The sequence below is a fragment of the Zeugodacus cucurbitae genome, chromosome 6, assembly GCF_028554725.1.
Source record: "Zeugodacus cucurbitae isolate PBARC_wt_2022May chromosome 6, idZeuCucr1.2, whole genome shotgun sequence".
Classification (NCBI taxonomy): domain Eukaryota; kingdom Metazoa; phylum Arthropoda; class Insecta; order Diptera; family Tephritidae; genus Zeugodacus; species Zeugodacus cucurbitae.
The window spans coordinates 837186-850270 of NC_071671.1; the positions used below are offsets into that span (position 1 = coordinate 837186).

Below are 13085 nucleotides of genomic sequence, written 5' to 3' on the forward strand. Positions count from 1 at the left end.
GGATTTCGCAAATTTGTTGTGTGTGCGTTGATGACAAAGTAAACCAATTATAACTGCGAAAACCTACATGAATGTGTAAAATATGAGTACATTAAACGTTTATATAGTTCGTTATATTGCTGGCAACTAAGTAAAGCTCTCTTATTTAAACAGTTAAGCAGTAAAATGTTGATGTGAAATGTGAAAATTTCCATATTTGCAGTGCCTTATGCCTTAGGTTATATAATTCTGCTTAGATCATGCTCAACGAAAACAACTGCTGTGAAAGAGGAACAAAAAGTCAAAGATGGTATGGTTTATGTGAAGCTGTCGCTCGGTTTTCAAATGCCGAACTTCCATTCAAATATAGGTTAAGTATTCAAATATGATTCATTACTTTTCATATTTGAATAAATACATTACGAATAAATCCTAAATATTTGCTATTTCACTCATTTTATTGTGTTTTATTTATAATGGAAGAAACCCTTTAAAAGGCATAAGAAAACACTACATTTTCGTTACTCATACGCCACGTGCCACTTTATGAGTATTGTTGTCTTTATCATACGCTTTTGGAATTATTTACAACCTTAAGGTCAACATTAACCTACATTTCATTTACCTGGCACGATTGTCACATTTCACATTCCGAAAATTACTGCTGACTCCCCTTTAAAAACACCTTAACAACCACTTAAGAAGTGTGAGCCACTGCACGTTTGTCGCAACTTTATTGCCTCAAATTGTACACAGTTTACCAGCTCGTATATTTCAATCAACGCTGCAGCACACCTCAGCCGCTCGCTGTCCGCCATCGAGAAGCCACAACAACCGCAGCAGCACCTAATTTATCACACGTAGCCCTAACGGTATACAATGTGTTGCAAAGTTTTCAAGTGCTACACTACCAGAGGATATAAGTGGACACTCCGCTCCAGCCACCCGCTGTCTTAATTCCCAACATCTCTAAATATTAGCAGAGTGTCTGTCTGTCCGTCCGGTGGATTTATTGTTCGCACGCACACAATGTCCGCACAAATAACACAAATGGCACATAAAGCCATAAAGTCGACGAGGCGCAGCGCCGAGCGGTGGCAAATAAAATCGGTACAGCACAGAAGGCAGCTGAAGATAAGGAGTCGTGTGACACCCGCTCTCGAACACACACGCATACATATACATAGTTACATGTGTAAACAAGGCAAGCGACGGCTGGCTGCTAGTTCGGTTCGCATAGTTTGCCTGAGACATGAATATAAATGCAATTTATCACAAAACTTGTAACGGCAGTAAAGTAAAGCGCCCAACAATGACCATGTAGTTTAGATTCCATTATGTAGCCAGCGTGTGGATAAATCCAATTTCATGCCTTGTTTTATGACAGCTCAAGCTTAATTTCGTTTCATACTAGACAATTTTACACCGGCCAACACGAAAGGGTGGTGTGCGGGCGGTGACATTGTAAAGGATGCCAGTTGCTTGGCAGACATTTATGACTCGTACAATGAATATGCTTATGTAATGTTTCTCAATTACTAAAAAATTAGTTTTACATGCCATCTGAAATTAACTTGCTCAAACAGCTGGCAGCACCACTCATTTCATTTGCCTTATGCGCTACGCACACTTGAATTTGCTTGAGCTTCACTTGCTGAACGCTGAACTTTTTTACGAGTTCATTTTTCTCGCATTGTCCCTGTCGCCGCTGTCAATTATTTTTAGCTGTTGTTGTTGTGTTTGTTTGTTGCTGTCAAGAAGTGGCAACTTCTTCTCGCATACATAATGACCGCAAATAGCCGGCGGCCCATCGCCAACCGGATGAAAACATCGAAAGAAAACAACAAAAGACATTATAATTGAAAAAGTTGTGCGGCGCTCCACCACTCAGCCCAAATGCAAAGTTGTTGACGCGTCAGTCACATTATTTTATCAAAGCAGCGCTTAAAGCTCGCCACACTTTTTTTCTGGTTTTTTTTTTCGAAGAGCATGCAAAAGGTAGCCGAGAACCCCGATTTTATTTATAGCAATGCATTACTCAGAGCTTGGTTCGTTGGAATAAGCTGCATTGTTGCGCACCAATAATTAAAAATGCCAAAAGAAGTTTGTTTTTGGAAAGAGAATTGAAAACACTTTTTGCGGCATTACTGTTTCCCTTCCCTCTCTTTTGCTTCTATAACAAGTGCGTATGCTGTTCTACTCCTTGCCATGCTCTCAAAATCGTAAAATATTTGTTTACAAGAAAACACTAAATAACTGTTATGCATACCACATGTCGCATGCCGCATGCCGCATGCCGCCGGCGTTGTTGTTAACAAATATTTGTTTTGACATAACTTTAACTCACTTTGTGTCGATATTAAAATAAACAATACAAACACAACATCCCACACAGCAATGATATTCAAAATAGAACAACAACAACAACAACAACAAAGTCTGCCAATGCCACACGCCCGCACCGGCATGCCACTTGTACTTGTAATGCAAAAGTTGTACGCGTCATTGCATAAATTTTAATTAAAGAACGGAAATAAAGAATGGAAGAGCATCGACAGCCGCCAATGACAGGAACTCGACGATGCCTGTTTTTCTGTCAGCAGGCTCTACACTTCATCTCATCTACCCTCTTTCACCACAATCCACCGACCACTGCCACGAGGTCTATTAGGTCTTCGCTATGCAAAAGCTTCTATGTTCTCTTCCCTGTTGTGTTGTGCGTGTCACAGCTGTCGCTGTCACTGTGTTGCTGTTGTCATGTTGTTGTTGACTCATAACTTGCGTTATCTTTTTGTATTTGCAACACTACGCAACAGACTGTAACAGACTTTTACGTGTCGTTGGATATGTCAAAAACTGTTAGAATATGATTTCAACGTGAACGCATCGACTGGTGGGTCGAGGAAAGCGAATACAACAACAATATGCCACACGAAAAATAATCTTAGAAATTGCGGAATTGCGCAATTAGAAGACGGTATGGTATATTAGAAATTCTTTATGAAGCCTGATTTCGCTTCAACAAAGAAAGGAAATGTTTCGTGCTTCTTCTTGCTTGAGGAACCTTACCCCCTTCATGGAATTTGCCACAGTTATTCAAATATTTTTGGTTGAGCAAAACTTATTTAACTGTGATATTCGTGCCATATAGATTCCATGTGAATCGGTATTTTGTATTCAACGTTCACGCGAAAAAGAGTCTTTGACAACACCGTGAAGACTCCAATATATTGTAGGTTCGAAGTAAAATAACAGAAATGAGCAAGACTCTATACAAACAAACATTAAGTTCGTGTTGTTTACATTAATTGCAGCTCTAAGTAAGCGACCAAAACTCACTTATATACACTTGGCTAACAAGCCAACCCTTGTTGTGTGCTTGCAACTTTAGGCAGACATACAAATACAAAATGATAGGCAACTGTTGCACAGCAGTGAACATTTATTGTCATTGCTGCTCCATTTAAAATGCTGTGCTCATTGCTAACCCTTGTCCGCTTTAACTTTTTGATTCACTTAAAGAACTTTTTGTGTCGACGAACTTTGGGATAACCGTTGATGCCGCCACCCCTACGGAATTGAAATCACCAGAAAACGAGTCAACACAAAATTACAAGAAAATAATAATTATATTAGTACACGAATTATATAACGGTGGGCAATTTTTTACACCACTAAATAGAGTAGAACCAGCCAACAACAACACACACACACACAAACAAATACGCGTGGCAAGTCGATCGCCTTGTCCTTCTCGGAGATTTACGACTCTCTTGCGAATTGCTCGAATTTCAGCAAAAAATCTTAACGAAAATACAATATAATACTGTTGTTGGCAGTAGCGCCACTCTGAACTGAGGGTGTCTGCGCCTTCAATAGCTATTTAGCTGTATTAATCATCCGCATCCGATTTGTCTGCCATTTGGTTGCGCAATGAAATACCTATCGAGACTAATTAATCAGTATTTATTACAAATGCTTTGTTGCTGCTTTCATAGTCAAGTCAAGCAGGCAGCCTAATTGTAAGAGAATCCAAAGAAGAAATAAATAAAAATAATTTGTGTTTGACGCTTTCGTGATTTTCACCATAAAAATCTTATTTGATTTCTCGAACGACACCTCACCAAGTTTAAACGTCGTAAAGCGTGAAATTAAATAAAAAAATCATTCGCGCTAATTATTAAAAAGACAGCTAATTATTTGAAAGATAGCACAGCGGACATTTTGGCATAACTTAACCCTTTCGGCATTCAATCTTCTCGAGCTTTTTTCTTCGACGTAGATATTTAAACGTTTTAAGCTTTGGCTCATTTTTATTCGGTCCCGGCGGTATTTCGGTATTTTCCTTAATTATCTTGTAGCCGTTTACCCTTCGTGAGCGTGTGAGCGTTTGCTTGAAAAATTGTTGGGATTAATTGAATGCCGGAAATTAATTTCAGTTTCTTTTTTTCACTTTGCTCTTTACATTTCAATTTCTCGAAGGTAATTTTGTGGGAATATGTAATTTGAAAACGCTAAGGCGCTTAAATCAGCAAACCATTATTTAGTGAATAGTTCTTTTTTTTGCGCTCCAACATCTTGTATTTTAAGTTCACTTTGATTAAAGATTAGAGATTATGGTTTTTAATTGCTGCATTAATAAGATAGAACAATTCTAACGCTGATCGCCTTATAGTAATTCCATTTTGAGCAGCGTGAAATATTAAGTCTCTCCTTGTCGCAATCGAGTTTCCCACCTCTGCGACAATAGCCCATAAGCCCACGCTCGGGTTTAATCTAATTAATATAACCGCAATTTGACAGCTGGCTCAGCAATCTTATTAGTGGTCTTAATTGTATACAAATATTGACTGGCTATTTATCTTGCAACTGTCAGCACCTGGCACATCGCTGAACACGGCGGCGCGCTGAACAGGAAACCGTAAACAACGCGGCCTGACAGCGCGATAACATCCAACAATTGTCGAGTGAAACGAACACACAATTATAGTAAAAGCCATAACTGCAAACAATTGATTGTCACACTAGTGTGTGAGTGCTTCAGGCAGCAACTAAAATACAACGCGACAATGTTTGCAACTCAACACAATTAGGCTGAGCGCATAGTGCGGCAAAGAGAATAATGAAGCAAATAGAAACACTTTACCTTCATTACCGCATTTTGTAGCTCACAATATCACACATTTGAGCGTTTGCCTCTTTCTTTGCTGTAATCACTGTTTTATCCTTCACGCCACCATGCGCATAGCCTAAGGTTCGAAATTAGTACAACAACTGTGCTGTCTGTTGTCAGTGTCTCAAGGATAGACGGTGCGAAAGTGTTCATTGTAATAGGCTTTTAAGTAGCAGAAATTAAAGCCACTTCGAGGAACATAATATGAATTTGTCGTTGAATTTATGTGCGCCTTCATCAAAGCAACATAAAATCACTTGGCAGCACATTAAATCTGCGTATATTACTCAGAGCAATGGCAATAAAGCTGGGGCGTTGTCACGTTCGCGGGCAACTCAGTGAGCAGTTTGTAATAAATCCTTTGGGCCACGTCGACCGTATACCCATAAAATTTGCCAACACTTTTACATGTTACTGCTCTTAAGCTAGCGTGTTGGAGCATACAAAGGTGCGAGTATGTGTTTGTGGTGCGTGCGTGCGTGCGTGCGCCTAAGCTGACAAAAGATATGACGCGCGTGACGCAGCTGCGTGCTTGGAAGCTGGTGTGCACCGGCTGCGTGTTATAAATAAGTAAGGAGTACTGAATTTTTTTTGGGTAACACTAGCAGACAGATACATTAAAATTATTAAAGCACGAAATCACCGAATTCCACAACGGAGAGAGATAGTACAAATTGTGGCGCAAATGATTTTATTTGGTAAATCCACTGCAGACATTGTGGCGGTGTGCTTTGGTTACCGGTTAGACTTTATTTGAAATTTTGTCTCGAGCAGCAAAACCATCTGCCCACACTGAGTTGGCTAAAAGCGCGTCCTTCCTTCCTCCGTCTTGAACACCATGAGTTTCTGGGAGCGGCACAAGCACAACATCTACAAGTACGGTCATATTTATGCCACACTTTACGGCCTCATGGTAATCAATTACATACCACAGCGTCCAACCAACACCTTCACGCATCGACTTGCCGTTATTTATGGCCACGCGCTGAGCGTTTGCCTCATCGTTGTGCTGCCCATTTATTTTGCACGAAACATTTCCGCACTGACTGACGCGCGCGACCAGCGTGGACATCTGTTGCTGCTCGTGAACTTCGCGAACACACTGCTCAAATACATAACCGTTGTGGTAACTTATGTCGCCAATTTCGCACATTACGCGGCTATACGCGCCGTCACCAGAGTACGCCAGCAGTTGGAGGATGACTTCGACCGCAGCCTACGCGCAATGCCGGCTTACGACGACGAACGACCGCGACAACAATTCGAAGCAATGCTGCTCTTTAAGTTCGGCCTTATCAACGCCATGATGGCCGTGCAGGTGGCGAACATACTGTACCAGCATTTTAACGGAGCACATCCGGTGCGCGTACACATCGCCGTGTACACTTTTGTGCTGTGGAACTATACTGAAAATATGGCCGACTACTTCTACTTTATCAACAGCAGCGCTTTGAAATTCTACCAACAACTCAACCAACAGCTGCGACAAGTGCTGCGCGAGAACAAACTGTTGCATTACTTTCGGCTGCGCGGTCAACGGCGCGGCACGATTCCGCACTTGTGCGGCTTACTATGCGACCGCCTGGATACGCTGGCCCAGCGCTACCAGCAAATAAATCGACTCTACCAAGACAGCTTGACAATGCATCAATTCCAGATACTCGGTCTTGTCTTCATTACGCTCATCAGCAACCTCACCAACTCGTTCATTCTCTTCAATCTGTTCGTGAAGCATTCAGAGGCGCGGGCGTCGCCGGCCATTGTGCTGAACGCGCTGCATGCCATCATCTTCTACGTGGACACCTACATCGTGGCGCTGGTAAGTGAGAACATCAGTCTGGAATTGCGGAACATTAATCAAACCATGCGTCAGTTCAATCAATTGGCCGCGCTAGATGCGCGTCTACAGCAGACGGTGAGTGTTGGCTCTTTTTGTGTGTGGTTTGGTAAATCAAGTTCTCTTTAATGCAGCTGGAAGGCTTCGCGCTCTACGTGATGAATAACCGAGTTGAGGTTCGCATCTGCGGTCTCTTTGTGCTGGACAGGAGCTTGACTTATCTGACGGCAGCCGCTGCTTTGTCATACTTCATAACACTGGTGCAATTCGATTTGAACTTGACGTAAGCATTGTAAGAAAATTTTAATTGAAATCCTAATAAAATGAACAATCTTCTGCTGAACAAGCGACTTCATAAATGTGATTTCACCGTTTTGTAGTACACCATAATCAATGTTAAACATTTAAATGTAAATCTATTTTTGCTTCCAACCGAGCCGAGTATTGCGTAGGCAATTTCAAAGCCCCAGCATATGGGCTTAATGACAAATGAATTGCCTAAAAATAAAGCAAATCGTTGTCAGACGCCATTGATGGAAATCAAGGGGACCTTTCAATTCAAAAATAAACTTGGCGCTCAGAATAAAAAGCTTAATGTTTATATAAAGACCGCATCAGCTCTGCTTCATAAGACTTCGGCAAAAGCGCACATTTTAGGCAAGTGGGGATTAAATGTATTTTAGGAAGTTTTTTCTTCTCCCTTTCTTCAGAGTTGGAAGCGCTTATGACTTCGTCGCCTGCTGTGCAATTTGCTGTTGTGCTCAAAGACACAGACAAATTTATTATTCTACTTAAAAGTTCGTTCAGAGCTTACCTGCCGGTGGGTGGTGTCGCCAACGCTCACGCATTACATTGTATGTAAAAGTTTGGAGGCTCCACGACACCGCAGTGAAAGCTGAAATAAATATTACAAGTTGAAACTTTATGCGAAATCAATTGCGAATGCATAGGGGAAATACTCCTGATGTTGTTGTTGTTGATGCTTTGTGAAGGTTAATGCGAGGGTAGTGGGAAGGTGGCACGATTAATTTGGACTAAAAAGTTGTGTGATTCAAATATCTAAAGTAAGTGTTTTAGATGCCAGAGACCTGGCGAACAAATTTATACATCAACCCCATAAACTGAAATTCTTCGAGAAAAAGTTCGACCCCGTTCGAGATGATTACCTTCTTAAAAGGTGATCCACAACTCCAGTTTCTTCTCTGGGAACTATGTACTGTAATATATCTATCCTCACCCTAACGCCCTTCAAGAATATATACAACCTTGTCGCGGGCAAACTCAGCAAAGTGTTGACCAGTCGCAATTCAGCAAACAAACAACAAACGCAGCTATTGTCCAACAGCAAGTCAAGTGTTCGATTAGTTGAAAGTCACGCGAATACTGTCTAATACATCCTTTAAAATGCATAAGGTTATCATAGACATAATCAAAATATCTGGCTCATCAATCAACAGATGGATCAGAGCAAAACGTTTTTAATTTCGTAAATGGTAAGCGCGAACTACAGCGAAGCAACATAACAGTCGATTCGTATTACTCTGACCGACAATACAAAGAATTTTATTGCACCAGTCCGTTCGTCTGCGAATGACTCCGATGTCGTTTAACGCGGTCGCTACGCGCCGTTGGCAACTTTACACTTACTACTATGCTCTACTCATCGGGCTAACCGCGTTTCGCATCGATTTCGTTCAGCGCCGCATTTACCGTTGGCCGCGCATGCAAATCTACGCCTGCACTTTAAACGCGCTGGTCGTCATCACTTTGCCACTGTCGTACCCCATCTCGTTCGAGTACTTGGAATACCTCAACGACAATCGCTTGATGAAAATTGTAAACGCCGTCAATACAACGCAGCTATTCTCGATAACTGTGCTGGCCATCGTTTTCCGCTGGAAGCGCGAGCACACCATCACCGAGATTCTAACGCGGATGCTCGAGTTGGAGCGCGAGTACTTCCAAAAATGTGTGCCAGCCGCCGTAAAGCGATATTGCGAGCAAATATACAGCAAGCGATTGCTTTGGATAAAATATTTCAGCGTCATCACTCAAACGCTTTCCACTGCATTTAACCTGTTTACTTTAGTGCCGGAACTTAAGTTCATCTGGCTCCTCTATGCCGTACATATGATTTGTGTAATCAGCGTGATATTGCACATGATTCTGCATTACTTCCTCGCTATGTGGTATTTATGGCAGCGCTTTTGCTGGCTGAATGTCCAGCTGCTACGAATTTTCAACACCCTTGAACAGTTGACCCATGAGCGCTATGGACTCACTCTGCGGCGTCGCATGAGGCGCCGTTTGGCGCGGGAGTTAATGGATGTGGCGCGCGTGCACCGGCAGCTCACCGGATTCGCTGAGCGTCTCACGGACTGCTACCGACTGCAGATAGTCGCGGTTCTGTTAAGCAAAATAATCAACAATATCTCGATCGGTTATCTGTGCTTTAAATACAGAAGCAACTCTTATTTAAAAAGTCTCGGTGCGTTCACTCAAACCTTCAGCTGTTTGGCGCTTGTGATGACGCTGTCAGACTCATTTTTCTTGGACATACTCTGCGAGCGTGTGGTTATTGCAGCCCTCGAAACGGCGGAGGTGTTAAAGCGATTTCATGAGCTGCTTATAGTGGACGATAGACTGGAGTATGCGGTTTGTATGACATTGAAAGTAATTTATAAATGAACAACTGTAAAAACTAACAAAAACAACAACTTTTCCAGTGTGACTTGCTTGCCCAACATTTGCGCCAGTGCAAGCTAAGAATTAGTATATTTGGCGTTATCGATGTGAATAAGCGACTTTCCTTCCTAGTCTTCGGAGGTTTCTTGAAGAATGTGTTACTTTTACTGCAATGGGATCTGGCAAAGCAGTTCGAATAGAAGCAGAGCGACCTAAAGGAGTCTTAATCTATCTGAATTATTAAGACTAAAGTTGGCGCTTCAACAAATAAGTATAAAAAATGTGTAGATGTCGCAACAATAACAAACATCGACTGTCCTAACTTATTTACCTTATTTCATTTTAGTGACCCCATTCAATATGTTGGGCCAATTGGTTTTATACAAATTTTGTACTTTTATTTTTCTACGCACGTCTGCAAGTAACTTAGACTATTGGTTCGGGAGAGTTACATTTCATTTCCACATATGTGTCAATTGCAAAAACACAACGAAGGACGTTGACAATGCTCACGAAACAGTATATCAATGTGTAGAAATAAATAAATTTGCTAGTGTGGTATGATGTAAACAAGACAAATGGTAATTTTCTAGTTTTCATTTGGGAAGGTGTTGCCATCATTAGCTCAGCATATGCCTGCTCTTTATTTGTCAATGATTTTTTATTAACTGAGAAGGATAGAACTAGTGAGAATTCTGGTCCATGATTTCAACTGCATGAAGAGCTGACCTACACTATCACCATAAAAAGCTGTTGATTTTTCATACCATCTGGCAACATTAATTTGAACACCATCGGGCATAAGTTTGCAAAATTCGATTGTTCTTTCGATTCAAATTACAACACGTACGTAGTATGTGTCTCCATGCCCCAACTTAGGGAAAGATGAAATTATACCATTGCTTATTTTTCACCTTTCGCTGTCAGCACTTGTTTCAACCTTGAACCCCAACCCTTTCACTACACCTTGTGTCTCGTCTGAACCCAGCATCTGTTGCGCCAATTCGGTTGTCAATCAAATAATGACTTCGCTCTGGGCTCAACTCGAATTTTCGGTCTATTTTTCTTCTTCTACACATTTCAATAAAGTAAAATTAGATGCTTAGAGGTAACTAGCGGAGGGACGCGAGATTCAAGTATTGGGTGTGAAGCAAACAAATTAATTCTCCGATGCAGGTGGGGAATGATAAACGGGGGTATGTAAGAAATTTCGCACGCAATGGCTGTTATTGTTCTGCGTTACGCCGTTTTGGTGTTGTGACAGCGCACTGCGAAACCGGAATATGAAATGCCAACGGATGCGCTCTGGTGCATAGCTGTCACATTCTTTCTTGGCGTGTTTCTAGTCCATTAGAGCTCCTACATGTGTGCGCGCCATTGATGAATTGAATCGAGCGCGTGCCACTTGCATATTTCATAGGTTCGTTCGTTCATCCACCGCCCATCGCACCGTTTGTCAGGCGTTACCTGAAACCCATAGTCAGCGTAAAGGTGGCGCCGAGAGTCGCGCTTTAGTGTCGCTTCTGTTATGGGCGGCTTTGACAAGACACGTTGCGCGTACACAAAAGCTACCTGTTGTGGATATTTAATTTCATAAAACCCATTTTTTGCTGCATTAAATTTCGCTTTAAAATAAATGGCAAAATACTTTGTAGACCCTTGATTATACGAACGGAGCTGATGACAGCCTCCTTGGGTTTCTGGAAATGTGGAATAGAGAAATGGTGTAAGGGAAGCGTTTTTCTCATATCCTTTTCGGAGTGAAATCTTATCATCAATTTTAATAAAGCTTAATCATCCTTTAACATGCACGACACACATACGATGTGTGTGTGTTCAAACAACGCGCGTTTCACTTTCACTCTTGCAACTGAATAAATCAATTAATTATATGGATAGCTTCGATTAAATGAACTTTGCCCTCCACATACAAACATATATAAGACCTCAGGTAGTCCCATGCACATGCGACTAAACTTCAATGAGCATTTATTTGGTTTATTTGAATGGCGCTTGTGGAGCACACGCACAGTTACAAACATTTCCTCAGTTCGGATTTCAAAATACTCGACGGCTTGTTAAGATTCCTCCTTTGCCACATTTATTCCTAATTTATCACTTAGCTTGGTGTTTCGTTTAACATTTGTACACATAATTCCTCATTATATTGCCCCGCCTACTGTCACAGGCCTGGATTAAATGAGTATGCAGACATGCGGTCGGTTATTGTCATATTCGGAGGTCTAATTAACTGTTACAGATGTGCCATGTGTGTGTATGTGTGTGTATCGCTCCTCCACAAATTTAGGCAACTCTACATGCACGTACATGATGCCGTACGGACAGCTGCAATGCCATGTAAATTGATGAATTATAAGCCATGTCCTGCATATATCAGGGGCTTCCCATCAGTCTCAGCAGCTCTCCAGGAATTGTGATAAACCCCTCAATTTAAGGATCCAAGGAAACCCTTAAAAGTAAACCCTCACTGTTGATATCGTAAATGTTAAACTAATTATCTTAAGTCCTCTGTGGCATTGGACCTAAGCTTCAATGATCTTGTATAATTCCGGTTCGGGTGTTTTTCGTTACATTAAACAACTTCTCTTCAATAGCTTTAGCAAGCTTACCGACGTTTATAAAAGATAATCCGTTGCACTCATATTATCAAACAAAAGCTTGCAGCGACTCTTGTTCTTGAGCATTTCATCGTAAAACTTTAACAGTTACGCAGAAATTGGTGATTATGGTTAAATAAGGACTTAAACAAATTACTAGCGACCGCAAAGAAGGGAGAGAAAAATCCGTGCAGGAAACTTAGCAGGGCTTGCCATCATTTCATTTACACTCAAGTTAATCTTGTTGAGGATTTCACTTAGTGACAGTTTCCCGTTTCACTTGAGAGCAGCATTCGCATTCATTATACTGCCGCCCTCATTCTCTCCTTTGAGCTGGACATAAGGCGTTATGTTTGTGTGTATGTGTACTCTTATGTAAGTGAAGAGGTGTCATTCCAACGAGCTCGCAACCAACATAAGTACACTTCTTGAATGTGCCTCGTAGTGGGATTCTTGGTTGACCATTAAGACCATTCATATTCCTCATTAAAAGTAATTGTTTATTTTGCTAAATGACAAGTAAATAGCACGCACATATGATTATTGAAGACGCTTGTAAACATCATTAAAACACAAAGTAAATACATACATATATGTAACTTAAGTGTACAGTTAGTGGACATATTTGCACGGATAAAAGAAAATTGTGAGTTTCTTATTAAGAATGACAAGGTAGCCAAACATATTTATAAATATTCACATAAATATATAGATACAATTCCATTGAATAAGGAAAGAAATATCGGCAAGTACAAAAGCTTATTCGTAGAAACCATCCTTTTCAAGAGTCTAC

The 13085-nt window shown here is 41.1% G+C and overlaps 3 protein-coding genes across 3 annotated transcripts in view; 2 read left to right on the forward strand and 1 right to left on the reverse strand.

Annotated features, from left to right (window-relative positions):
- LOC105213399 (neuropeptide CCHamide-2 receptor) overlaps positions 1 to 13085 on the reverse strand; it is a 52518-nt gene that overhangs the window by 34525 nt on the left and 4908 nt on the right. The window lies entirely within an intron of this gene.
- LOC105213488 (gustatory receptor 10a) lies at positions 5991 to 7276 on the forward strand. Its single transcript, XM_011186364.2, has 2 exons — positions 5991 to 7067; positions 7124 to 7276. Exons 1-2 carry the CDS (start codon positions 5991 to 5993, stop codon positions 7274 to 7276), a joined length of 1230 nt encoding a protein of 409 aa, XP_011184666.2.
- LOC114804153 (putative gustatory receptor 36c) lies at positions 8589 to 9874 on the forward strand. Its single transcript, XM_029041165.2, has 2 exons — positions 8589 to 9644; positions 9716 to 9874. Exons 1-2 carry the CDS (start codon positions 8589 to 8591, stop codon positions 9872 to 9874), a joined length of 1215 nt encoding a protein of 404 aa, XP_028896998.2.